General features: G+C 42.3%; 3 protein-coding genes across 8 annotated transcripts in view; 1 reads left to right on the top strand and 2 right to left on the bottom strand.

Moving 5' to 3' along the window:
- Positions 1 to 3,592, bottom strand: part of ATG4A (autophagy related 4A cysteine peptidase) — an 87,405-nt gene extending 83,813 nt beyond the window's left edge. The window contains exons 1-2 of one of the 4 annotated variants that reach the window (XM_021079700.1): positions 3,443 to 3,592; positions 685 to 861 (exon numbers count right to left, since the gene is read on the bottom strand). In XM_021079700.1, coding sequence (XP_020935359.1) covers positions 685 to 861; positions 3,443 to 3,464 — 199 coding nt within the window. In that variant the 5' untranslated portion in view covers positions 3,465 to 3,592. Of the gene's footprint in view, positions 1 to 44; positions 129 to 684; positions 862 to 3,442 lie in introns of those variants that run through there. The other 3 variants (XM_021079699.1, XM_021079702.1, XM_021079703.1) reach the window with 3 other exon arrangements.
- PSMD10 (proteasome 26S subunit, non-ATPase 10) lies at positions 923 to 9,255 on the top strand. 2 transcript variants are annotated; one of them, XM_001926907.5, is made up of 5 exons: positions 923 to 1,108; positions 3,586 to 3,684; positions 5,106 to 5,252; positions 5,348 to 5,514; positions 8,192 to 9,255. In XM_001926907.5, exons 1-5 carry the CDS (start codon positions 995 to 997, stop codon positions 8,343 to 8,345), a joined length of 681 nt encoding a protein of 226 aa, XP_001926942.1. In that variant the 5' UTR covers positions 923 to 994; the 3' UTR covers positions 8,346 to 9,255. The 2 variants fall into 2 exon arrangements, with proteins under 2 accessions (XP_001926942.1, XP_003360459.1); XM_003360411.4 differs by having other exon boundaries at positions 924 to 1,108; positions 5,348 to 5,435.
- VSIG1 (V-set and immunoglobulin domain containing 1) overlaps positions 14,558 to 26,617 on the bottom strand; it is a 66,461-nt gene continuing 54,401 nt past the window's right edge. For both annotated transcript variants that reach the window (XM_021079751.1, XM_005658775.3), the window contains exons 4-7: positions 20,680 to 20,835; positions 20,173 to 20,292; positions 16,628 to 16,769; positions 14,558 to 15,885 (exon numbers count right to left, since the gene is read on the bottom strand). In XM_021079751.1, the coding sequence (XP_020935410.1) occupies positions 15,594 to 15,885; positions 16,628 to 16,769; positions 20,173 to 20,292; positions 20,680 to 20,835 (710 nt within the window). In that variant the 3' untranslated portion in view covers positions 14,558 to 15,593. The remainder of the gene's footprint in view (positions 15,886 to 16,627; positions 16,770 to 20,172; positions 20,293 to 20,679; positions 20,836 to 26,617) is intronic.

Below are 26,617 nucleotides of genomic sequence, written 5' to 3'. Positions count from 1 at the left end.
CCGCTGCGCCACGACAGGAACTCCGAGTGTATTCTTATTATTACCTGGTTTTGGCATGATGTCCTTCTGGATATGTCCTATAAAGGATAAGCCTTGCATCTCTTCTGCTATGGCACTATTTAGGATTTCTATAAATAGAAACACTATTAGTTTAATAGTTCTAGTAAAGCCTCAGTGTCATCTTCACTATCATGATATTAAAGAGCCAACACCATACCACAGTGTCAAGATGACCCTCATCAAGTTGTGATGTCACCAGGCCATGAACTCACCGAGATCTCTCAGATATCAAGTGGCTCCTATGGCATCACACCCTGCCTTTGGCATCACCCTGGCACATCACCTTACTACGGTGTCATATGCTCTCACTACTGTTACTGAATTTTGCCCTAATGCCACTCCGCCGAGATGTCAGAATAACTGACCCCTAATTAATTCCATTCCTTTGGCGGTGGCAGCAGCGAGGGGTAAGGTGGCCACAGGCACCGGTTCGAGTTCTGAAGGTAGTGTTCAGTTACTACCGTTTTCCCTTCCGCTTACCACTGCAAGTCAGGGCCCCCGAGGGACAGGACTTTTAGGCTCCCATAACCCTCTCACCGTGATTCCGCACCCATTTGGCGTCACCGACTCAATGCCTCAACTGCGACCACCCACCCCAGTTCCACAAGAAGCCGCTCCCCGTACCTGACTCCATTCTCCAGCTGTCATCCTGGGCCAATTCCACCGGCCACTTGACTACGGCGGCCGCAAGGGACCCTGGGACTCGTAGTTCCGCGGTGCTAGGGGCCGAGTTGGAGAGAGCGGGAAAGGCGCCTCCCCTCCCGGAACTGCGCTCGAACTTCAACTCCCAGAGGCGCCCTGCTATGGGAAAAGAAGCAAAGGAACGAGGGAGATCGGTGATTGGTGGATTCTACTGGCTTTTTTGATTGGCAGTGGGAGCCGGCGACGTGAGGCGGTCTTTGGTCTGGCTTCACCGAGATCCTGGGAAAGCGAAATGGAGGGGTGTGTGTCTAACCTAATGGTCTGCAACCTGGCCTACAGCGGAAAGCTGGAAGAGTTGAAGGAGAGGATCCTGGCCGATAAATCCCTTGCCACTAGGACTGACCAGGTAAAACAGCGCTGGGGCCTCTCCGCAGGCGGCGGCGGTGGCTGCGGAGCCCAACGTGGCCGCGGAGCCCAACGTGGCTGCCCGGCCCAGCCCAGCCCAGCCCATCCCATCCCAGGGGGAGGCCGGTTCCGAGAAGGCTAGATCCCCTCCCCCGCCGCCCCATCCTTACCCCAGGGTCATCTCAGGCCTTGAGATCAGGCGGCCGGAGCTAGCCCTGCAGACCGTCACTGTTTTTCTGTTTGTTTGCGGGTTTTTTTTTCCCCCCAGTACTTAGCTTGCTGCATATTGGATATTTCTAGAACGTTTAGCGCGTTTCTCAAAAATGCCCCATCTTTGAGTTATCCGTGAGAAGGAAAGTTTTTGGTGTTTTGAAACGTGTTTCCTTGCATTCATTGGTGATTTTACTCAATGGAACACTTGTAACTGAACTCCTCTTCTGTGCCTGGCAGTTTGCTGGGAGCTGGGGATACAGTCGAATGGAAGGGGCAGACGTTAATAAAATAATCCCCAATCATATCCAATCATAGATAGTGGTAAATACCCGGGAGGGAAGTTGACGTGGTGCTTTCAGAAGCACCTGTCATAGAAGGACCTGATTTAATCTCGATTAGAAAAGCCAAATGTTGTCGTAACTGAAAAGGCTTTGCAAAGGAGGGAAGGTTGGTTTTATTTTGGAAGGATGAGTGAGATTTCCCCGCGGATGAACGGACATTCTAGGCAGAGGTGGAACGGGAGTGGACCTTGGGAAGTGTTTGTTTCTGCCCACCTGCTTAAAGGACCCACATACTTCAAGATTCACGGTGCCCTCAGCAAACCAACAAATATTTATAGATTGCCTCCTATAGGACAGGTATCGTGCTAAGCACGTACTTACAAATCTCCATTTTGTGTCTTTGGAAAGAGAGTTAGAAATCAGAAGACTTTTTTCTGGAACTTTCCTTTATTGCTCAACCTGAAAATGCCTTTGCCTAGTTTACCATCGTTTTGGTCTGGTAATATTTAATACTTTCGATTTAATTTAACAATATTAAGTTAAGATTTAATAATATTTCTAACCATTCTTCATCAAATGAATGGCATAAAAATGGGAGAAACTATTCAAGATCAAAAGACAAGAAACACAACAAACAGTTGCAACTTAAGGACCATGTATGGATCATGACTGAAACAAAGCCAGCTGCAGGAGAGTTGGGGAAATCTGAATAAAGACTGGGTATTTGGTGTTATAAAGGAGTTACTGTTCATTTTAATAGGTATAATAGCTATGTAGTAAAGTGTCTTTTTTTTAGATACATCTTTAGAGATGAAAAGTCATATTTAAGATTTGTTTTTAAAAATCGCACCAGGGAAAAAAGCAGATGATGCAAATATGGCAAAATATAAAATATAGGTGATAGGCACATGAGTTTTGTATTATATTCCCTCTATTTTTATATCAGTTTGAAATTTTTTTTCATCTTTTTAGGGCTGCACCCGCGGCATATGGAAGTTCCCGGGCTAGGGGTGGAATCAGAGATACAGCTGCCGGCCTACACCACAGCCACAGCAACACAGGATCCGAGCCACGTCTGTGACCTACACCACAGCTCACGGCAACGCTGGATCCTTAACCCACTGAGCGAGGCCAGGGATCGAACCCGTGTCCTCAAGGATGCTAGTTGGGTTTGTTATCGCTGTGCCACCGTGGGAACTCCCAGTTTGAAATTTTCGTGATAAAGTTTAAAATACCTTTTTCTATTACATAGGGCTAAGAAATACAGCAGTCAACTGAAAAAAAAAAAGTTCCCTTTGAGAAAGAAAACTAACTCCTAACTTTTTATGTTTTTTAAGTAGTGTTGCTCTCTAGTTCTGTGTGTGGTATATTTTTTAAATGGTTATATAGAGAATCTCAACTAGGTTTATGAGCATGTATTTCCCGTAAGATTCATCTGTTCTTTCTAGAAATTCAGGAAATTCAAGGAAATTCAGAGCGGACAGATGGGTTTGTGTCCCAGCTTCACCGTTTGCTAGCTGGGTGACCTTGAACAGGTTGCTTCCCCTGAGAAATCTTAGCTTCTTCATCTCTAAAATGGGGATAATATCCATCGAATGGGATCATGGGGATTATAGGACATGATGCATGTAAAACTCTTAGCACAGTACTGGACACTAAAGTACATAGATAATATAAATGGCCAAAGCTCTATTTCTGCCAAAGCGCTGAAATCAGTCTTTTACTCTGTTGCTCTCATGACTCTGTTCCTCCCAGAATTACTTACATTCATCAGTGCATTCTCCCCATATCACTAAACCTTGGTCTTTCTTATGTAAGTAGTACGGATTCAGGTTACCTACCTGAGGAGCCAGTGCTCTCCATTTCTTGTTTCCAAACTGTAGGTTTACCGGCTCTAATATTAATTCTTTCTGCTTTCTTGCTTTAGTTCTTCTGTTTCTCTTCAAGAAATGTTGATCTTATTGCTTCTCTGTTTCCCGTGTAGGACAGCAGAACTGCATTGCATTGGGCATGCTCAGCAGGACATACAGAAATTGTTGAATTCTTGCTGCAACTTGGTGTGCCAGTGAATGATAAAGATGATGTGAGTACTAGGCAGAGTTGATAAATTTCCCAGTTATCTTTAAACTCCAGACTGGTGTTTATCGAAGCCCGAGTATGACGCTAACAAACAAATTTTAACCTTTATGACTTAGAAGTTACAGCATGGCCCCAGAGTCCAAATACAGGACTAGTGGTTGCGATATTTCAGAATGTTCATTTTGCCACTCATACCCTGTAATTTAAGGTAAATACGCAGATCAAGGCTCATCACAGTGACCCCTAAGAGACTATAAACCCTATTTTTTTTTTTTTTTGCTTTTTTTAAGGGCTGCAGCCGGGGTGTATGGAAGTTTCCAGGCTAGGGGTCGAATCAGAGCTACAGCTGCTGGCCTATGCCACAGCCACAGCCACGCTGGATCTGAGCCGCGTCTGCGACCTACACCACAGCTCACCATAACACCAGATCCCTGACTCACTGAGGGAGACCAGGGATCAAACCCACATCCTCATAGATACTAGTCAGATTCGTTTCCACTGTGCCACAACGGGACCTCTGGAACCCTATTTATTATGTTGGAAATTTTTTTGGTGAATATTGCCTGGATAAGGGCCTAGATGTTTTGTTTTTGTCATATGGACACTTACTGTAATGGTGTTGGTTACATGAGAGTAAGACTTGTGAAGAATGAGGAAAGAAACTTTTGTAGGCAGATTCCTTTTCAAGGATGCTCATGAATTAATATTTATAATGGCAAAGAAATAAAAACAACATAATGGGAGTTCCCGTCGTGGCACAGTGGTTAACGAATCCGACTAGGAACCTTGAGGTTGCGGGTTCGATCCCTGCCCTTGCTCAGTGGGTTAACGATCCGGCATTGCCGTGAGCTGTGGTGTAGGTTGCAGACACGGCTTGGATCCCACATTGCTGTGGCTCTGGCGTAGGCTGGCAGCTACAGCGCCGATTAGACCCCTAGCCTGGGAAGCTCCATATGCCGCGGGAGCGGCCCAAGAAATGGCAAAAAGATGAAAAAAAAAAACAAAAAAAAAACATAATGAAGGGATGGTTGAATAGAGGAGGTATATCCAAATAATAAGATAATATACAACCAATAAAGTTATGGTTCCAAAGAATGACATAGAAAGTTCTTAAAACGTAATCCTAAATGGAAATTGTGGCAAGTGCAGCTCACAGGACTTGACATCCGGTTATCCCAATTTAAAAACACATTCGAATTAGACTTAGGCATTATGTCCATGTTAGAGATTATGGGTGCTTTTCTTTTGTATACATCTGGTTTGCAAAGGTCCTGCAGTGCTTAATGGCGCGGGGGCTGAGGGGGGGTGGGAGATATTCCTTTTTAAACTGTTCACACACAGCTCTTTGTAAACCCTGCCTAAATCTTAGCCTTAATCCCTGTGCCTTTTCTCCCTGGTTTTTGTTCTGCCCCACCTCTTTCACAGGCAGGTTGGTCTCCTCTCCATATTGCTGCTTCTGCCGGCAGGGATGAGATTGTGAAAGCCCTTCTGGGAAAAGGAGCTCAAGTCAATGCTGTCAATCAAAATGGCTGTACTCCCCTACATTATGCAGCTTCCAAAAACAGGCATGAGGTAGGGTTCCCTTCCCAGGCTACTTCTCTTTGAGTTCCCAACCAGTACGCACAGACAACTAGATCTGTGCCTTGTTTTCTTCCCTATCTTTCCAGATTGCGGTCATGTTACTGGAAGGCGGGGCTAATCCAGATGCCAAGGACCATTATGAGGCTACAGCAATGCACCGGGCAGCAGCCAAGGGTAACTTGAAGATGATTCATATCCTTCTGTACTACAAAGCATCCACAAACATCCAAGACACTGAGGGTAACACTCCTCTGTAAGTGACAAGTAGCAGTCATTTGTATTCTGCCTGACATCAGCCCTCTTGCACTAATTCTTACACATCATTTCTTTTTTATTCTGCTTATAAATGTAATACATGTATATGGCAAAAAAAATTGAAAGTACACAGAAGTAGAAAGGGAAAAATTCAAAATGCCTATCGTCTCGCCACCCAGAAGTAGCCACCTGATAACATTTTAACATATTTCCTCCCTCTGTCTTTTATATGCAAATATGCAGATTTTACATATGCTTTTTTTTCTTGGTAAAATTGGGACCATACTGTCTATGTAGTTTTATATTGTTCTTTTCACCTCTTAGCACATTGTGAGCATTTTCCAAAATAATGAATATCTCTACAAGGTTTTTGAATGGCTATACCCAACTCCATTTTATGGATTTTATAATTTAATAATTCCCCTCTTATGTACATTTAAGGTTTTATCATCTTGTTTTGTTTTGTTGGCTTTTTAGGGCCACAGGTGCAGCCTATGGAGGTTCCCAGGCTAGGGGTAGAATGAGAGGTACAGCTGCCGGCCTACACCACAGCAATGCCAGATCCAAGCTATGTCTGTGACCTACACCACAGCTCACAGCAGTGCCAGATCCTTAACCCACTGATTTGAGGCCAGGGATCGAACCCAGCCTCATATAGATCCTAGTCGGGTTTGTTACTGCTGAGCCACAGTGGGAACTCCTACGTTTACATTTTTTGAGTTTTCCATTATTTATAAAAAAATGCATATTTGACTAACTTTATACAAAAATTGCTGATTATTATCTCGTATAGACTCCTAGAAGTCGAGTCAGATACACGCTTGTTAAGACTGATGGTGTGTTTTGCCAGATTGCTTCCAGAGGAGTTTTGACATTGTATCCTCCCAGCAGTAGCTTGAGGGTGGGTGTTAACCCCTCATCAACACCGAAAAACATCCTTTTCTTATGAAAAAAATGGTATTTCAGACTTGTAATTTACATTTTTTGTATCATCCGTGAAGCTAAACATTTTTTTAATGTCTATGACTAATTGCATCTCTTCTCTAAATTGTAACTTCTCGTGTCCCTTTCTCTGTTTCCTTTTGGGAAACTAATTCATTTGTACTGATTTTTTTTATGTATCCTTGACTGGACATATTACAAATATTAACCTTCTGCCGTGTCAGTTGAAAATATTTTTCCCAGTTTGGTCTTTTCATATCGTTCATGAATTTTTTTTAATGTTTTTTGAAATAGCAGAAGTTTTCGACTTCAACATAGTCAAGCCTGTTAATCTTCCCTCATGATTAGAAAGTGCCCCCTCACCCTGAAATTAGTTAACTATTCACCTTATTTTATTGTCAGGTTTTTTTTAAACACTGCATTGGTTTGGTTATTGTTTTTCCTTTAACTCTCATCCGCCTGGAATTGATTTATGTATGACCTCAAGCTGTCCTCAACCTTGATATTTTTTCTACAGCACTTGGCCACTTTTAATTCCTTACCGAATGGTGACTTTTTTTTTTTTTTTTTGCTTTTTTTAGGGCCATATCCATGGCATATGGAGGTTCCCAGGGTAGGGGTCAAATCAGAGCTACAGCTGCCGGCCTACACCACAGCTCACGGCCATGCCAGATCCTTAACCCACTGAGCGAGGCCAGGGGTCGAACCCGCAACCTCATGGTTCCTAGTCAGATTCGTTTCCGCTGGGCCATGACGGCAACTCCGAATGGTGACTTTTTTGAACCAGAAATTACATGAGGCTTCTTTTTAATCCAAAGTCGGATTCAGTTTTTTTAAAAGTAATGTTTTCTGAACTCTAAGTTTGAAAAATCTTTTCTGTAGTTCTGAGTGACTTTGTTTAGAAAAACATGCATATTCTAGCCCTTTTCTTCAAATAAAAAAGGCAGGGTGGCCTGGAGGAAGTTTAAGAGTCAGGCAGTAGAGGCTCCTGGGAAGAGCTCGATGCTGTTTACCCATCCAAACTCAACCACTTAACAACTATATTAAATACTTAATATTAAGTAACTTGGAGAAGTTACTTAACTTTCCTGAGTCTCATTTCCTCATCTGTAATATGAGCATCATAAGTCCTCCCTCACTAGATGGTGACGAGGCTCAAGTCAAATATTGTGTCTCATATGCCACCTGTAAGTGCCTGACAAGGTTTCCCCTTCACTAACAGCTTAGCCATGTTATCATAGGCAAAGATATTAACCTCTGTGGCAGTTTCAGGTGTAAAATGGTGCTAACAGTAGCGCACTAACTTACAAGCTCTAAGAATGAGATGATCTAAAAATGTTTAAACTGCTTTTCCAAACTTGAAACCTCACATTTTCCTATTAGCAGATTATGAACTGAGGGTTTTCTAGATTCTAGGCCAGAAATATTGCATGTGTTTGGTATAAACTACTCATCTCCATAAAATAAGGAAGTTGTTCCTTAGTCTGGTATTTAGATCCCTTCTCTTGTAGTCGGACCAGAATTGTGATTTATGATCTGGTATCATAAGGCTTTTCCACTGGTTGGTAACCTATTAACAGTCTTCCCCATGTAAAACTGCTTTTCCTTTCCAGATTAAAGAACTTTCCAATATTACGCTACTTAATAATGCAGTTTAGACTACCTGTCCGAAAATCCTAACCATTAGGTAGAATTAAAAATGATTAATCGGCCTTTGTGGTCCTTGGTTTCAGACACTTAGCCTGTGATGAAGAGAGAGTGGAAGAAGCAAAACTGCTGGTGTCTCAAGGAGCAAGTATTTACATTGAGAATAAAGAAGAAAAGACACCCCTGCAAGTGGCCAAGGGTGGTCTGGGCTTAATACTCAAGAGAATGGTGGAAAGTTAAACAGCTTGGATTTATTCTTCCTTTGTTATGTTTTGTGCTTGTCCCCTAAGGTCCTGGAAACTGATGTACATGTGCACAAGACATCATCTGTGAATGATGAATTTTGTTCATCTTCAAAGTCTTATAAACCTCTTGACCGTTGTTGCTGCTGAGGTATTTGTTCTAAGCTCACGACTCGCTTTCCAGGCATTGAATAACTGCTGCGATGATTCTGCTGTTGTTGTATATTATTCTGTACTGAATTTTGGTTAACTTTGAGTAAGTGGTTCTGTGGCTGTTGTTGAGTCTTCAGCACTCTGCCAAGCACCCTCTGTCCTCCCTCTGAGGCAGAACCACCCCAATAGCACCAGGCCAGTTCCTCTGCCAAATGTTTCTAGGTAGATTCTGCCATGTTCCTCCATACAGTTGAAACACAGACTTGTTTTTCAAGCTCTCTCAGAGGCCTATGCCAAGTATCTGGTTTTTTTTTTTTTTTCAACAGTATAGTTTAATGTGTTTTTGTTATAGGGGAATACTTATATATTTTGAGGACCAAATTTTCAGTTAGAGGGCGTGCTCTCCAAGTTTGTTGTTCATAAACACTAAAATAATGAAAAATAATAGCTCTGTACCCATGTATGTTTTAATGAACTGTTTCCCTCCAAAGTAAAATGTATTGTTTTTAAAACGGAGGTTTTAAAGTACCTGTATTAAGTCACCCCAGACTGAAAAGAATGTCAAGCTTGTGACCACGATATGTAACAAAAATGTCTTTTGATTTGTATTTCAGAAACAAAAAATAAAGTGTTGAGAGGCTCTCCCAATTCTTCTTTCAAATCAGTTAGATACCCACTTAAGCCTTTAAATCCTTTATAAAGACACTTCTTAGGTTTTGGTAGCTCTAAAGTCAATAAAGTTAATGAAGCTTGAACTGCCGGCTAAAATCTTTAAAAATAGTAATCTTCTGAATTGCTAATTAAATGTGAAGCCAAAGAATATTAATAAGTGTGAACTTGATCTCAATTTAGGGAAACATTTTAAACAATTACTAGTCATAAAATCTAATGAACTCCAAGTGACTCTTCAAATTATTTTTTAATTTGAATTTTATGCTGCAAATACTGCTTGAAGTAATCCAAGTAAGCCCACAAACTTCAATTAATTTTCGGTCAGAGACTTAACGACCAGTATCTAAAATGAGTTTTGTAAACACCAACTGCGTCGTTGATATGCATACCCTCTTACATATGTATTTTGAGTGCTGATCTTTACAATTATTAATCAGGGAAGCATATTCTTACAGAACTAAACTTTCTTTATGAAATGCCAGGAATAGAATTGATGACAGGGGGAGTCATTTCTTTCCAATGTTTTTTAGTGTGATCAGAGAGTAAGGTGGTATCTCATAGGGCCTGTTAGCACTGAAGGCATTCATAAATACTGTTTTATTGTCATAGGTAATAGGCTTTGTGATTGTAAAAGAAAACTTACCTTAGTTCTTGAATAAGTAGTCCAGCCGGAACCAAGCCTCAGGTTATTTGCAGGCTATTGGCATTTTAAATGAAGTGACTTAACATTGAAATCACTTGTGTAAACTAAGGATCTTCACGGCTTTGGCTATTGATCAGATTGTTACCTGTTCCCTATTAAGCGGATTCAGGGTCAGCAGTTTTCAAAGTTAACTTTCAAAATGAACTCAAGAAAGATGACAGTTTTAATTGTGAAGCGTAGTTGAAAATAGAAGATGACAGAAATAGGTAAATAGAAGAGTGGAAAGATTTACATTCGGAAGCATCTATTGAGAGAATCCGCAATTTCAGTGAGGTTCTGGGAGGTTGAAGATAATTCTGCATTTTACTTCATGTTTGACCAACAATTTAACTGCACGACCCCAGTGTTTAAATTTCCGAATTTAACGAAACCAGCTACACTGAATTCATTATTTGGCAGTGCCTTCTGCTTTTTGTTTCCATATCCTGTTAACACCATCAAGCCCCCAAATCCTTCTGTCTGCAAGCTTGATATCTTGCGGGAACTCCTTACTTTGGAGTGTATGGCTCCAGCTTCACAGTTCTATTGACTGCCTAAAATTGAACGTAGAAATTTTTATGTACTCTTTTCTAGGAAGAGGGTTGGGTAGCTTTCGTCAGAGTCTCAGAGGGTTCTGTGACTTTCCAAAAGGTTAAGAATCCCTGGTTGAAAGAACAAAAGAATGCAAATCCATTGTCCACAGACGTGGGTTCTACAAAAATAGAGTTGTACCACACTTCATAAATTTGTATGTCCATTCTCCACTGTAGCCTTTGATAAGGCAGAAATTCTCTCCATTTTACAGATGAGCAATCACAGAAAGCTAGAGCCACAGTCAACACTATAATCTAGCTTTCCTGAATCCTGATCCATTTTCTTTCTGCCTCTACTCAAAAACAGTGGGCCAAATGGAAGTACTGTGACATTTTGTTAAAGACCCATTGGTTATGGGAGTCTCTGCTGTGGCACAGCAGGTTAAGAATCCAGTGTTGTCTCTGCAGCAGCTCAGGTTGCTGCTGAGGCTCGGGTTCAAGCCCCTGCCCAGCTCGGTGGGTTAAGGATCGGCATTGCTGCAGCTGCAGCAAAAAATAAATTAATTAATAAGCCATTAATTTTAACACCCTGCCCACCCAAATCCTCTGCTTTCTTTATACTGGTGGATTTTAGGGGATTTTTTTTTTTTTTTTGGTTTCCTGGAACCTTCATTATCATCTCTGATTTCTTTATTTTGTTTTTAAACCAAAGCTTCAAAGACAAGTGGGATTATTAAATTTTTATAGATTGGTTTGAACCTTTTATGAGATCCTCTAACCTGTTTTACAGCCACGTAGACATTGTAAAACCACCTTTTATTACTAAAACTTGGGTTTGTTGCACTGAAATTAGTAGTTTGGTGCAGTTGAAAGAGTATTACACTGGGAGTCAAAGAATTTGGGATCTAGTATCAACTTTTTAAAATCTCAGGGAGAGATTAAAATCTCTTTTAAAAAAAACTCTTTAAGCTCTCTTTTAAAATCTCTACTCAAGGATTCTCCTGTGGAGATTGGGTGGACTCCTATAAGAATGACCCAGGTTTTCTTTAAACTACATTTACCCCTTCCTGTGTCCCCTACCAAGAATATAATTCCACATCATCTTCCACTCCCAGCCCATCGTCATCAGGATTGTGCCACTGTGTACATTGCCACCCTCAGGTGTACTGAGACTGAAAAAGTTTGAGTCCTCTTGATCTCAAAGCTGCTTTCTAGCTGTTCTTACTGAAAGTACTTCAAACCTGAGTTACAGCCCAGTGTAAGAGCTGCAAATATTAACTTCTCAGCATACGATATCGGGGGAAAGGTTACTTGGTACTCTAAAGGACATAAGAGGTCTCAACATACATGGTTTCTTAGTTCTTGGTCAAGAATTACTACATTTTAATCCCTTTTTATCTTAGATCACCATTATTTAGAGGGCCTCTGCAGTGTAGTACAAATTCCAGCCTTCCTCCCCTGCAGTCAGCACACTCTTGTTGATAATGACATGCAAGAACTTGTCCTAAGACAAGAGCTAGCTCTGATTCTACTCACTACTGTATCACTATTGTATTGTACCTACTGGTTCACAGTAGCCATTCAATGAATGTCCAATGGGTAACTGAGTAAACAGATGAATCTGGGGAGAATAAGGACCAATAATAGCCTCAAAACTATTCTGTTGACTTTAGCATATCGTCGTTGCTAAATGCAGAAACAAAGAAATGAGCAAAGCTCCTGGAAATCTTTTTGGGTGGTGAGAAAACCTGAATGGTTAAGAAGCCAATGTTGGTTTGGGATCTGGTTGGAACTACTCAAATTTAACTACCTGTAGCAAAATAAAGCAGGTGGTACCCTATCTGAATGAAAATCATGCTGGAGGAATTTGGTAGAAGAAGCTTAACTTATAGAATATTTGGGTAATAACCTATCCCATTACTTAATCTCTAATCCACCCATGAATATGCAGGGGAAAAAAAAGCTTTGTTTTGTTCCCTTATTGGAAATCTCTTTATAACACAGGAGCCCATTTTCCTGTCCAAGTAAGATTTAGTGAACAAAATTTTGTTATGTTTCTGTATTTTAGAGGGTCTTAGGAGTCATCACAAACATAAATATATTATGTATCACATGGATGTAATAAATAGAAGATGAAGGAGAGTGGGATAAAAGCTTCACGGACACATAGTGGCCTTTTATAAGTAGGTGGAGTAGATAGATGGTAACCCGCCTGGTTTGATTTGAGAGATGCTGAGGCAGCCTCTTTTTCCAGGAATATCTCCCCTCTGAATTGTTCCAGGGCTTGAGATTCCACCATTTAGTATCTGGATTAAAGAATTATCTGTCTTCAAGAGTCCTCTGTTGAAATTCCCTGGTGGCCTAGCAGTTAAGGATCTGGTGTTGTCACTGCAGTGGCTCGTGTCACTGCTGTGGTGCGGGTTTGATCCCTGACCTGGGATTTTCTGCATGCTGCCAGTGCGACAACAACAGCAACAAAAAAAAATCCTCTCTTAAAATATAAATATTCCTTAGAGAACTAGTTCATTATCAGCCTGAATGATGAAAGATCATGTTCACTGGACAAGAACCAGTCCCAGAATGGCCACCTTTTGAAAGGGCCACAAGAGTAGAGAGAAATCCTGAGCAATAAATCCTGCCTGAGGGACACGGACCCGAGAGGGTCACTGAGCTAGCAGGCACATGACAATCCTGGATGTTTGGAAAATAAGAGGCTAGAAGGTCAGAAAGAGCACTGAAAGGAGAAATCCAAAGATATCATTTCAGATTAGCTCACCTACTTCCCAACCTTGCCCTAGCTTAGCTAGAGTTTCTGCATGGGCAACAGTTACTCTTATTTTCATAAATCTAGACCATATCCTCCATTATTGGCAATTTTATTATGTTGACTTCAACTCAGCTTCCAGACAATCAAGATCATTTTGAGTCATACAGCATAGTAGCCATGTGCCCTGGGATGCATGATTTCTTAAGTGTGCCTTCTGTGTTTTTACCAAAGCCACTCATTCTTACTCTTGGATTCAGGGAGTCTGTAATAAACTGTACCTGACACTTGGTGTGTATAACCATTTTTCTAAGGAGAGGGGTTTTCAGCATATTCTCAAAGTGATCCATGACCTCAGAAAAGGTTAAAAAGCACTGATCCAACTATTTATCAGCATTTTTATCAGAACAGTGCTAATAAGAGCAGAGCTCTCTAAGACCTCCAAGAATCAACACAGTACATCAGAACTTTGGGGGTGTTGTTGACTCATATATTGGTCTCTTGTGATTTGCCTCTAACATAAAAGTACAAGAGAAAATGAATTCCAGCTACTTTGACATCCTGGTAACTGAAATTATTACACTTCTGGTGTTTAGCTTTTAAGTTCTGAGTTTTAGGTCAGGAAGTTCCCGTGTGGCACAGAGGGTTAAGGATATGGCGCCACTCTGTGGTGCAGGTCACAGCTGTGGTGCGGGTTCAGCCCCTGGCCGGGGAACTTCCTCATGCCTCAGGTGCAGCCAAAAAAAGAAAAAAATTAAGTCATTCTTAAGACCTTCATTATTTTGCTTTCTGAATCCACCAGACATCATATATCATTGTATTTGGTCTGAATGGAATTATAGATGCTTCAAAAACCCCCTAAATTGGCTGAAAGGAAACACATCAAAGAAAATACGTAAGTTAAAAGCTTACTATCTCTTCTCTCCGTGACGCTGGACAAGTGTAACGTTAATTTCAATTTCAATATACCCTAAAACCTTCTAACACTCTACTGCCATTAGTGTATAGGTATGATCTATATAGAAAGTGTTTCATACTTTCCTCTACATAAAAACCTGGATAAGTTCGAGATTTACTACTTTATTTAAAAAGGCTTTACTTAGAAGAAAGTCACACACGAAAAGTATACACTGTCTGGTCCTATATACGTGAAGGTTAAGAAAAGGCGGAGCTAATCTCTAATGATGAAAAACAAATCAGTGGTTGCCCAGATCCAGGGTGATCATAGGAGTGCACGAAGGAGCATAAGAAACATTTGGGGATGATGGAAACATTTGGGGATCTATTTAGATTATCATGGTTTCATGGGTATATACAGCTGTCAAAAGTCATCAAATTGTGTACTTGAAACAGGTGCAGTTTATTGTACATAAAGTATACGTCAAAAAATTAGAAAAGATTTACCGTAGGATCATTAAAATATGAATTTTATTGAGTATTACTTATTGAAAACTTAAGATTTAAAATCTCATTGATTACACAAATGAAAAGGTCTACCTGAAAATTTCTTTAAAGTGGGATGTGAGTGAATATAATCCATAGAAAAGCTTCTCAACAGGTTGGAGAGGTGCTATCAATGCATTTTCATTAATACTAGGCATTTATAGAAGAATGAGATCTCTTTATTAATGTGGACTCTCCCAAGAGTAAAAGAGATTCAATAATTAGTTCAAATTATCTAAAAGAGAATTTAATTGTTCATTTAGCACGGTTTCTCATTCACAACGAAACTGTACATCACCTGTTATATCAACATTTGGTATTCACTGAGGGAAAACTGTATTTGGAATTGTTTGCCTGTACATTATTTTACATTTGAAAACTGAGTTATTTTCAAAAATTTGTTGTGCTCAGATGCTGGATAGCAGGGTGGTTCCTTGGGAAATCTAAGTGAAGCATTCATTTTAAGATCGAGTTTTAAATGCTTTGTACCAGTATAATAGGCACCCTTTTCTCTTCTGGAATTTCTGAGGAATTTTCTTCCAATCTAGGAGGTGAATCCTTGGTAGTCATGTGGAAATGAATAGGGAAGCTCTGACAACAGCAAATCCTAGAAGTAATATTGAATCCAATGAATGCCACCTTGTCATGTGTGCATGTGCAGTGTCAAAGAGTAGCTAAAAATAGAGAAATTCGATTTTCTGAAATAAGACACAGGTGTTGTTGCACACCACTTTCAACTGAGTTAAAAATCACTTGCTCTGTTATTAGTTGTGCTTACATGTTAGTCAAATTTTAAGTACTCTATACTAGTAATGCAGGAACCCTTGCATTTATTTAGTAGTTATCTTGACCTGTCTATTTGGATTGATGGTTGGAGCACCTTGTTAGAAGAGGGTTGGCCAGAATGGAAGGAGGTGGTGGGAGACTGGTTAGGTCAACAGAATTCCAAATGCCAGTAATGGGTTCCTTAGTGATGAACACTGTACTGAGGCTGCCGGCCTACAGCTTCATCGCCCCCTTTTCCTCATCCCCCAAGGGCTCAACTACAATCGCGGGCTCCGGCTCCTGCTGAGGCTTGGGCTCTGGCTCCAGCTGGATCTCGACCTCAGGCACGGGGACAAGCTTGGGCCCTGCAGCAGGCTCAGGCTCAGGGATAGGCTCGTGATCTGGCCCCAGGGTGGTATCAGGCTCAGCCTCATGGATGGAAGGTGGCAGAGTTTCTTCCAGGTGGATGACATCTTCATTTGGCACTGCCTCACACTCTGTACTTTGGTTTATCTTTGTCATTGGTCTGCAGGAAGAAGGCCCAGGGAAGAACGAGTTAAGGTTTGACATTTCGTGTGAGGCCCTGGGCTCCAGTGCAGCTTCAGTGACTACACGTCCCAGTCTGTTGAGGATCTCTGTGATTTCTGATAGTCTGACTCACTGTCAGATCACGGGTCTCCATGTGGGGTGCAGAAAGGTTAGGTTTCAGCAGTACGACAGTTCTAGAGGTGGGAAAACTGCTGTCAGGATGAAAGGGTCTAAAGATCTAATACTGCCTTTAGGGGCCAAATCCATGGCTCTGGTGCATCTGTAGCAGCCACTCCATCTAACACAATACGTGGCACTTGGTTGGTACCTAATACGTACTTGCGGAAACACAGAATTGGAGGAAGGAACAAACGAATGTGTGTGATATGCACTGGAGAAGAAATAATAGAGTGGTCAAGAGCCTGGGCCCTCGGCACTTTTGCTTCCACAGGCCCCTTGTTCCACAGGAAATATTAATGATTACATTTGATCACGACTAGTAGAAGGACAGGTATGTTGCAACACTTTCCTCTTCACCCTAAAAGGACTGCTGTGGCAGTTAAATGAGTTGATATGCTGTGCGTGATAGCTATGACCCTCTTTGATAAAAGCCGTGAGAGTGAGCAGAAAGAGGCCTCTGACAGCTGATGTTGAAAGGAGTGCTTAGGGAGAGCGGACAGGAAAGACAGAGGCGTGGGAAATGTCTGTAGTCAAGTAAGGACAACAAAGTAAGGTCTTACTCGAGTTCTGCGGTGGTTTTAGAATTTCTCTTCCTCTCCTTCCCCTTTGCCTTGCTCCTTGCAAAGCACACCACAGAGGTGATAATGGCAGCACCTACGAGGGTACCCACCAAGGCCCCGATGATGATTCCAACTTCTGGATCTGGAGGATACAAGCAGCTGGTTAGTAAACTGGAGCATTGTGTCTGCTTCCCCTGTGTGCATCTGGGACCAGTGGGGAATATTTGGGGCATGCCTATAGAGGGAAAGTGACTTGTGTAGGCGGGGAGCATAGAAACCCCTAAGACTCTTTCCGTTGGACTCAAAATGGGAGAAGAAAGATGACCGGTTTGACTCTAGCCTTCCCATTCACATATGCATGCAAAAAAAAAAAAAAAAAAAAAAAAAAGCCAACTCTGGGGAGGTGGGGTTGCTTTAGAAATGTGGTTTGGGGAAGTGAGTCGTCCCTGTGCATTTGCTTGGCCAGTGAGAAAGACGCCATGCAGCTGCAATCTGGTCACCAGAGAAATGTCCTCTGTCATGGGCAGGGATGTTCCACTAGGCTTTCCCGGAGCATGGGTGAAGTAGGTCCCTAAAAACCTTCTCTGCCACAGATTGCATGCTCACCCCAAAGAGCCACATGCACTCTTGCCCCTGGGAAGGGATATGGCCGTTTCTATAAACAGGCATCTGGTTTATTAGATTGGTCTATGGAAAAACTTAATGAGTGTGAGATGATCCAGCTGAGCACGGGGCCTTCGAGCGCTGAGTCACTGTCCCCAAGAGATCATGTCTGTGTTCCAGGTAGGCCCGCCCCCCTCCCCTTCCTTTCAAACAAGGATGAGAACCTTACATTTTGAGATGAAAGGCTAGTTGAGTTGCCTGATCATTCTTTTTAACTTTTTTTTTTTCTTTTTAGGGCCGCCCCCGAGACATATGGAGGTTCCGAGGCTAGGGGTCGAATTGGAGCGGCAGCTGCCAGCCTATGCTGCAGCCACAGCAATGCCAGATCTGAGCCACGTCTGTGACCTCCACCACAGCTCACGGCAACGCCGGCTCCTTAACCACTGAGTGAGGCCAGGGATTGAACCTGCGTCTTCATGGATGCTAGTCAGATTCGTTTCTGCTGAGCCACAGTGGGAACTCCCTCTTTTTAACTTTCTATGATTAAAGGAATTACATGTGCGTCATTTAGAAAGTCTGAACGTTCTGCTAAGCTTCTAACAGAAAAATCTTCAATTCCCTTCTCCATTCCTGCCCATCTCTAAGTCCCATTCACTAGAGGAACTTGCCCCTGTATTTCTATTATGCTTCTTCTAATAGGTCCTGCCCTTTCCAATTTTTGTCAATTCCTTGGCTTCCTACTCTGAAGGTTGGAGATTTAACTTTCTTACACCACTCTGCTCACATCCCGCCACGTTCTCCTAATACAGTTATAAGTTATAGTTAAACCAAAGTTTGCAGTATTATGACTCTATATTGTTCCCAACTGCAGAGCACACAGTATGTTACAACTCTTTCTTGTACAACATTTAAAAAATTTCCCCAAGATTAATAATTGCCTCATTTGGGGATTTATGAGGTGTTTTTTTTTTAATGTATTATCACTAATCTCCAAAATTTCCAGCAAAACTCCATTCAAAAGATTCAAACACATCAGAAAATCTCTTGATTTCTAAGGGTGTTGTTCTTTCCTCCCTTGAAGACATCGCTCCTGGAGCCCTCCACCTTCTTCCCCCAGCATGAACTGGTTGCCCTCCCAATTTTACGGATAAAGAAACAGGCTTTGCAAGATCCAGCTGAAATGTCACTTCATTGATAAAGCTGGCCCTGGTTCCATAAGCATAATTATTTGTTTCTTCTTGGGCACCCTACAGACCCTGTGCCGACCTCTATTATAACATTGAACAGTTTTTACTGTTTGTCCCGCCAGCTAAACTGTGAGCTCCTTGAGCGTAAGATGCATATCTTCATCATGTCCATCACGCCATCACCTAGGACAAGCCCTGGCATATGGTATGTAGTCAGTGAATGTTTGGGGAAGGGAGGGAGGCTAGGAGGGAGGCAGGAAGGCAGGAAGGAAGCCAGATGCTAGACATCACTGAAAAGAAGACTCAAAAGGAAGCACGGCTCAAGTACAAATCCTAGAAGTCTCCACAGCTGCACTATAACTGTACCTCTGGAAAGGCAGAAAGGGACTGGGGGAGATCTAGAGAAAAACTATAGAAATGATCAAGGGACTAGGGGCAGGATGGGACCACAGAAAAGGGCAGACCAAAAAAAAAAAATTGAGGTTTCTTCACTTTGAACAGAAAAGAGAGGAAAGGAGTTCCTGTCGTGGCGCAGTGGTTAACGAATCCGACTAGGAACCATGAGGTTGCGGGTTCGGTCCCTGCCCTTGCTCAGTGGGTTAAGGATCCGGCGTTGCCGTGAGCTCTGGTGTAGGTTGCAGACGCGGCTCGGATCCCACGTTGCTGTGGCTCTGGCGTAGGCCGGTGGCTGCAGCTCCGATTGGACCCCTAGCCTGGGAACCTCCATATGCCGCAGGAGCGGCCCAAGAAATAGCAACAACAACAACAACAAAAAGACAAAAGACAAAAAAAAAAAAAAAAAGAGAGGAAAGTGATATGAGAATCAAGGAGCAATCTGTCGTCGTAAAATGTCTGATTTGGTACAAACAAAAGGAAGAAAGCTCAGCTTCACAGGAGATCAAGAATCCAATGGAATTGGCCCCTTGATAAAACCAGAGAGTCGAAGTAAATTATGAAAAATGAATAGATGGCAGGAGCCTAAGGATGATTAAGGGATCCTTGAGAAGTGTGGTGAGACAACCCTTGTGAGAGCTTGCCCCTGACTGGCCCAATGTGACAATGTCAGGCCCTCAAGTCTATGCTTAGTAACTAGGCACCTTTGAACTAGAAGGTCGAGGTTTCCAGGCATCCTGACTCTGCCAGTTACAAGCTGAATGACCTTAGGCAAGTCACTTACCTCCCTGAGCTTTAGTTTTCTTTCCAATAAAATGAGGCTTAACAATATATTCTGCCTCCTAGACAGGGTGATTGTCAACTGAGGGAGATAATGCTTGCAGCACCCAGCCAAGAGTCTGGCACCTATTTTGTGCTCCGAAATATTAGCTACTGCGACTGCAGGTGCAAGTGTCATTATTACTACTATTAGAAGCAGATTTTTAGCAAATTAGTTAAGAACTAGAAAGTCTGTGAGCTCCATGTTTGACAGAAATTGGTACAGCTTCACCTGGATCTACCAACAGCGTCACAAAGAAAATTCAGCCTGCTACTATCAAGGAGGCTGTTGTTTCACTTTCTCCAGATTTTGTGAGGGGTAAACAAATTCATTTTTGTAAACAATTTAAAGCAGTGCATGGCATATATTAAGTATTATGTAAGCGTTCGATATTAGGATTGTCATCCATCGTATCAACCTATAAATAAACCACCCAAATCTCCAGAGTCAGGAAGGACTAACCAGGGGTCCTCATTAATTGATTTGGTTGGCACATCCAGGATACTTAAGGAGAAACTGTTAAAGTTCTGTGATCAACTTACGTGATGAAGTTAGATCAATTTCACAGGAACTATTCCCAAGGATGTTCATAGCCGTGCACTGGTAATAACCTTGTTCAAAATTGGTCAGATTTCCAATAAACAAAATCCCGGTGGCTGGGTCTGTCAAAACCAGGAGAGAAGAGTTTTCAAATCTCTTATGTGGGTACAGATCATGTGGATATAGCAGATCATTCAATGGCTACCCACTTTCTCACAGTGGCCTCCCTTTCTTGAGATGTCCAGGGCCCAACTAGACCCCTGGAGACTCCCCCTCCATTTGGGACCATGTTCCATGCCTGCCACCTCTGAGCCAAAAACAGTCCTGACTTCTAGAAGTTGGGGAGAAGACCTGGGCACAATCATCTTGTTGCCTGACATTCTTTTTACATTCTTCTCCCAGACAAATAGAAGACTGGACGCAAAGGACGAGCCGCCAGACACACAGGCATGCTGTCAACCAACCCCCCACACCAGGCCTTGCCAGGGGCAGCAGAGGGCTAAACTTACTGAAGTTTTCTTTCACTGGGATGATGTCTCTTCCCTCAACTTTATGCCAGTAATACACAGGGGAAGGTGTTCCAAGCACTGAGAGGCAAGTAAGAGATACAGGATGGCCAGTTTCTGGTATTCCTTGGATGCTGCAAAAGGGCTTAGAAGGTTTGACTGCAAGGCAATGACAAAGAGTAAAAAATCACGCATGATGAATGGCCGCCTGTACCAATCTGAGTCACTTTCTCACTTTCCTTTTGTAGAACATGCATGCTTTTTTTTTTTTTTTAATCTTTAAAAACTTATTTCGACAGTTTTCTAGTTGGACCACCAGGTGGGAGTAGAGCACTGCATGTGCAAGACATTCCCATCACTGGGCCATTAATATTCTAATGGCATCCCTTCCATCTGCCTCCTCCCCAGATTCATAACCATGAATTTCCGCACTGTAGCTTAAAATATGCCTTTAATAAAACAACCAAGTGTAAGCAAACATTAAACAAAGGGGAACATAGTTTATACTTCGGAAGCACAGTTTTAAAGGAAAAGAGAACCCTTAAATACTTTGAGATAACCAGTTATTAATAAAACCACTGTTTTACTAGTGCCATATTTTTCTTCTCCTTTGTGAGTCATTTTTTGGCATTTTTTCTTCTGGGTGGCACAAAATAGAGGGTTTGAATTTGCCTGTGTCCTGCCTCGGGAGGGGAAACCCATGTGGAGGGAAGGGTGTGCTAAATGGCACTAAAACGTTGATTCATCCTTGAGTGCCTTCTGTGTGCCCGGCACTGGACTAGGCACCAGCAATTCCGAAGGGACTCTGACCCAGTTCTGAAGTGGGATGGGGGAAGCGGTAAGATATTAGGCTAGAGAGCAGTGGAGCCCACAGCTTGGAGGGCTCTGTCATTCATGTATTTTATACTCAGAGCAACAGGACCACAGAAGGAGAGTGAATGATCATTCTAATGTTTTATGTTTTGTTTTTTGGGTTTTGTTTGCTTGGGTTTTCTTGGCCACACCCACGGCATGCAGAAGTTCCCCAGCCACGGATCGAACCCCACGGGTCAAACCGGCACCACAGCAGTGACAACACCAGATCCTTAACCTGCTAGGTCACCAGGGAACTCCATTAGATGGACTGCTCTAACTCTGGGGGTACATGAGCCAAGGGAGAGGAAGAGACAGATTCATGAGATATTTAAGAAGTCCACAGGGGAGTTCCCATCGTGATGCAGCAGAAACGAATCCCGCTAGGAACCACGAGGTTTCATGTTCAATCCCTGGCCTCGATCAAGTGGGTTAAGGATCCGGCGTTGCCCTGAGCTGTGGTGTAGGTCGCAGTCGAGGCTCAGATCCCACATTGCTGAGGCTGTGGCGTAGGTCAGCAGCTGTAGCTCCGATTAGACCCCTAGCCTGAGAAACTCCATATGCTGTGGGTGTGGCCCTAAAAAGCAAAAAAAAAAAAAAAAAAAAAAAAAAGAAGAAGTCCATAGGGCTTGATGACCGTGGACATGTGGCATGAGGAAGAGGGTAGAAGGTGGTGTCACTGATGACTCCCAGGGTTCTGATTTGGACAGCTGGGTAGCTGATCTTGCTGAGTTTACTGAGTTGAAGCTGCTTATGAAACACCTCAGTGGAGAAGTCCTGGGGGGAAGCTGAGAAACTGATTCTCCTCAGTCATCTTATGGCTCACAGCTTATTCTAACCTCAGTCTGACAAACAGATAAGGATCTGAATCAATACTTTCCAATTCACCTTCCTTATCTTAATTTGGATACAAAACACTCCAAAGGCCTAGATTCTCTACCTTAGGCTAGTTACACCTTAAATGCTCCGGACTGCCCAGCTCTCCAGCTCTCACTTGGGAGGCAGCAGTAAAGAGCACAGCTCAGAATCGACACCGAACACTGGCTCTGAAACTTTACCCTAGATGTACTGAGGCAAGTAATCTAATGTAGCCAAACCTCAGTTGATTCATCTGTAAAATATGAATGAGAGATTATCTGAACTCCAGCTAATCCAGTATATAAATACTTTATTGTATTTATATAAATAAAGTAATGTGTTTGTGTGTAGTGTCTTGCACATGGAATTGCTGTTGGCAATAAGCAGGAATAACTCTTGCTGCCACATTTCATACCTTGTAACTGATGTTAATCTTCCAATCTTAGACTCTAACCCTCTGTACACATGAACAGGAAAACAGATGGCTACAGCTATAGCCCTTAGAAAATTTCACCATTTTTTTCCTTTTTTTTTTTTTTTTTTTAGGGCCATACCTGCAGCATATGGAAGTCCTCAGGCTAGGGGTTGAATCAGAGCTGGAGCTACTGCCCTAGGTCACAGCCACAGCAACGCAGGATCCGAGCTGTGTCTGTGACCTATACCACAGCTCAAGGCAACAAAGGACACTCAACCCACCGAGTGAGGCCAGGGATTGAACCTGCACCCTCATGGATACTAGTCAGGTTCATTACCACTGAGCCATGATAGGAACTCACCATCCTTTCTTTTTTAATTGAAGCTTAATTTTTTTTTAAATTGAGTTGCAAAATTAGTTAGTTTCAGGTGTATAGCACAGTGATTTAGTATTTTTGCAGATTAAACTCCATTATAGATTATTACAAGATAATGGCTATAATTCCCTGTGCTATATAGTTAGTATATCTTTGTTGCTTATCTAATTTATATATAGTAGTTTGTATCTATTAATCCCATCGCCCCAATTTTACCTCCCCTCTTCCCTCTTCCCTTTGATAGCCACTAGTTTGTTTTGTATGTCTGCAAGTCTATTCCTGTTTTGCATATACATGCATTTGTGTATTTTTTAGATTCCACATATAAGTGATATCACACAGTATTTGTATTTCTCTGCTGGACTTATTTCACTAAGCATAATATTCTCTAGGTCCACCCACATTGCTGCAAATAGCAGTATTTTATGCTTTTTTATGGTTGAGTAATATTCCATTGTATATATGTATGTGTGTGTGTATATATATATATAAAACATCTTAAGCCAGTTGTCTGTTGCACAGTCCCTTCTTTTAAACAGTTATCATTTCATTAAAAGAAGATTTTTCTATTTAGCTCTTTATTCTCTCTTCTGTACTACTGATTTTCTCAGATGGGGATGACACCTTGGATTTGCCTACCCTAAATAACTGGGCTATTTAACCAGAAATCCAACGCAACTATCACTAGATTTAGAGACTGCCTTTTTTAACCATGGTGATTTTATAGCCTTTACAGTAGAACAGAACAGTTTGAACAGAAAGTTAAATGACGGCATTTCATTACAAGTACCCAGGACTAGAACTAAATTATGGACAAAATCTGGAATGACTTGCATTCATTTCTTGAGCCTAGAATCAAAAGTAGATAGGCATTTTTTTCTTCTGCTGAACATATTCTTCTCTTATTTTTTATTAACCAAACACTTAGTGAATCACTTTGAATCATATCCCAAACCCATATATTTTCTAAAACTACTGATTCAGGATTGAATTGACGTTTCATCCAGTTAAAGTTCCCAGTAGAACGTGGATGTTTTACTGGCAAAGCCACTGAGCTACCATTTAGCTTTATTGCTTTCAAAAGAACTGGGGTGGAGGAAGAGGATCACCTCAGAGAGTAAGTGAAAATGCTTCAGCGTGTTCTCAAACCTTCTCTAAATTCATCATTCTCTTTTTATGTGCCAAATTGCAGAAGGAAGATGATGCTCATTGCAAAGGCATAAAAAATAATTATTCAAATTTCTGATGGGTATTTTTCAGAGGTTCATTTTCCAAGGCTGTCACACCTAATGCAAGTCTCTCAAATGAATGGTCCTCCAAACCATGTGGGCCTTTGCTCATTGCTCTTTCCTTCACCAAAATCATACTCTGCCACCTCGGCCCCTCTTTTGTCTGACAGGCTCTTGCCCATCCTTCAACATTCAAGTCACTTTCTCTAGGAAGCCTTCTCCAGTTCCCCCTGCCCAGCTTTATGCCCTTTCCCCTGTGATCTCCCAGCCCCTTCTCCTCCCTCCACTGTAAGCTTAAGTTATGTATCTGCCTCTCTCACTAGACTTTGAACTTTTATTTATTTGTTTTTGTTTTTTTGCCTTTTCTAGGGCTGCTCCTGCAGCATATGGACGTTCCCAGGCTAGGGGTCGATTCAGAGCTATAGCTGCTGGCCTACACCACAATCACAGCAACTTGGGATCTGAGCCGCATCTGTGACTTATACCACAGCTCATGGCAACACTGGGTCCTTAACCTGCTGGGTGAGGCTGGGATCGAACCCACAACCTCATGGTTCCTAGTTGGATTCGTTAACCACTGAGCCATGACGGGAACTCCGTAGACTGTGAACTTTTAGAGGGCTGGGAGCCTTTTTTTTTTTTTTTTTTTGCTTTTTAGGGCCACACCCACAGCATATGGAGGTTCCCGGGCTAGGGGTCTAATCAGAGCTACAGCTGCTGGCCTACGGCACAGCCACAGCAACGCCAGATCCAAGCCACGTCTGCGACCTACACCACAGCTCATGGCAACGCCAGATCCTTAACCCACTGAGCAAGGCCAGGGATGGAACCCACAACCTCATCATTACTAGTTGGATTTGTTTCCGCTGCGCCACAATGGGAACTCCTGGGAGCCTATCTTTTACATCCACCTCCACTGCCTACCAGGATGTAACTGGATGTGTGTTCAGGGTTTGTTGAATAACATTATGGATGAATGAGTGAATGCATGGGATCTATGTCTACCACTGGCTTATGAAATGTCTCTGAAAGATGTATTTCTAGGAAGAGCAATATTTAAGGAAATATCAAAACTCCTCTCCTCAACTGGTCTCCCTAATACACCTGCTCCACCTTGCCCCACCCTTCAGTCAGGGCAAGCAGAACAGGCCCTCATATGAAATGGAATTTGAAAACTGCAAACAGTCTCTGCAATTTTTAGAGGAAATTATCCATCTCAAAATTTCCAGAAAACATAAATTTGCAGAATGCCTTTGCTCTTAGCCTAACTAATAAAAAAGCGATTTTGAGAATTCCCAAATGAAGAAATTCACAGAGCCTTCTGTCTCTTACCATGCCTGGATACTGGATACCTAAGGAAAAGTCAAGACACAGTCATTGCAGGAACAACTGACCCAAAAGCTTATGGGAAAGTACAACTCAGAGGAAATGAGGAAATGACTCTCAGCCTCTTATGGAAAATGATCACGGATTCTCCAAACTTTAAATTTAAGAATATTAACCATCTTGTCTATCTTAAACTTAGAATTATTTCCAAGCTTGGACAAAAAGAGGCTCCACTTCTTTAGGTTGTTTCTGGTCAGAAGGACAACCCAGAGCCAGGGAGCAAAAGGAAAACATTAGAGGACTAATCCCTTGAATTCTTTGAACACTGAATCTCCAGTATATCGTCTGATTCTCTTAACAACCCTCGTAATGAAGACAGGGCAGGAATTACAACCCTGTCTCAAAATGGCCAGAGAAAGTTGGAGTGACTTGCCTCAGGCCACTGAGTAGCAGTGTACTAGCTAGAACCTAGGGCTTCTGACTCCCAGCCTGATGTGCTAGCGTCTATTCCATATCATTTAGTTCCAGTATATATGGCTAGTCTTCCAAACTAGAACATCAACTCTCCCGGGAAAGGGCTCGTGTATACTTCTCTTGTCGTCACCTGTACCCCAAAGCCCAGCACAGGGCTCAGCAAAATAAAAACATCAGGAGTTAGCCCACTCCTTAAGCAGCTCTTGATTACCTTTCCCTGTTTTCCAGGTGGGCAGGTGCAGTAGCAAACCTCAAGGTAAACGGCTGCTTCTTTTCGGGCATCATCTGGGTGGCAGGCTCCAACAATTCCGGAGAGTCCTCCTAGGTGTGCACCTTATGACTAACTGTGACTTTTCCAAGCTACTCAATCACCAAGTCACTGGTTTGATCTAGTTCCTCCTTTCCACAGCT

This window comes from Sus scrofa, chromosome X (genome assembly GCF_000003025.6).
Source record: "Sus scrofa isolate TJ Tabasco breed Duroc chromosome X, Sscrofa11.1, whole genome shotgun sequence".
NCBI lineage: Eukaryota > Metazoa > Chordata > Mammalia > Artiodactyla > Suidae > Sus > Sus scrofa.
This window is presented reverse-complemented; position numbering and strand designations above follow the sequence as displayed.

Excerpts from the sequence above, each read along its gene's own strand:
- PSMD10 (XM_001926907.5), top strand. The coding sequence starts at position 995 with ATGGAGGGGTGTGTGTCTAACCTAATGGTCTGCAACCTGGCCTACAGC. Across the intron at positions 1,109-3,585 it reads TTGCCACTAGGACTGACCAG|GACAGCAGAACTGCATTGCA; the intron begins GTAAAACAGCGC and ends TTTCCCGTGTAG. Across the intron at positions 5,515-8,191 it reads ACTGAGGGTAACACTCCTCT|ACACTTAGCCTGTGATGAAG; the intron begins GTAAGTGACAAG and ends CCTTGGTTTCAG.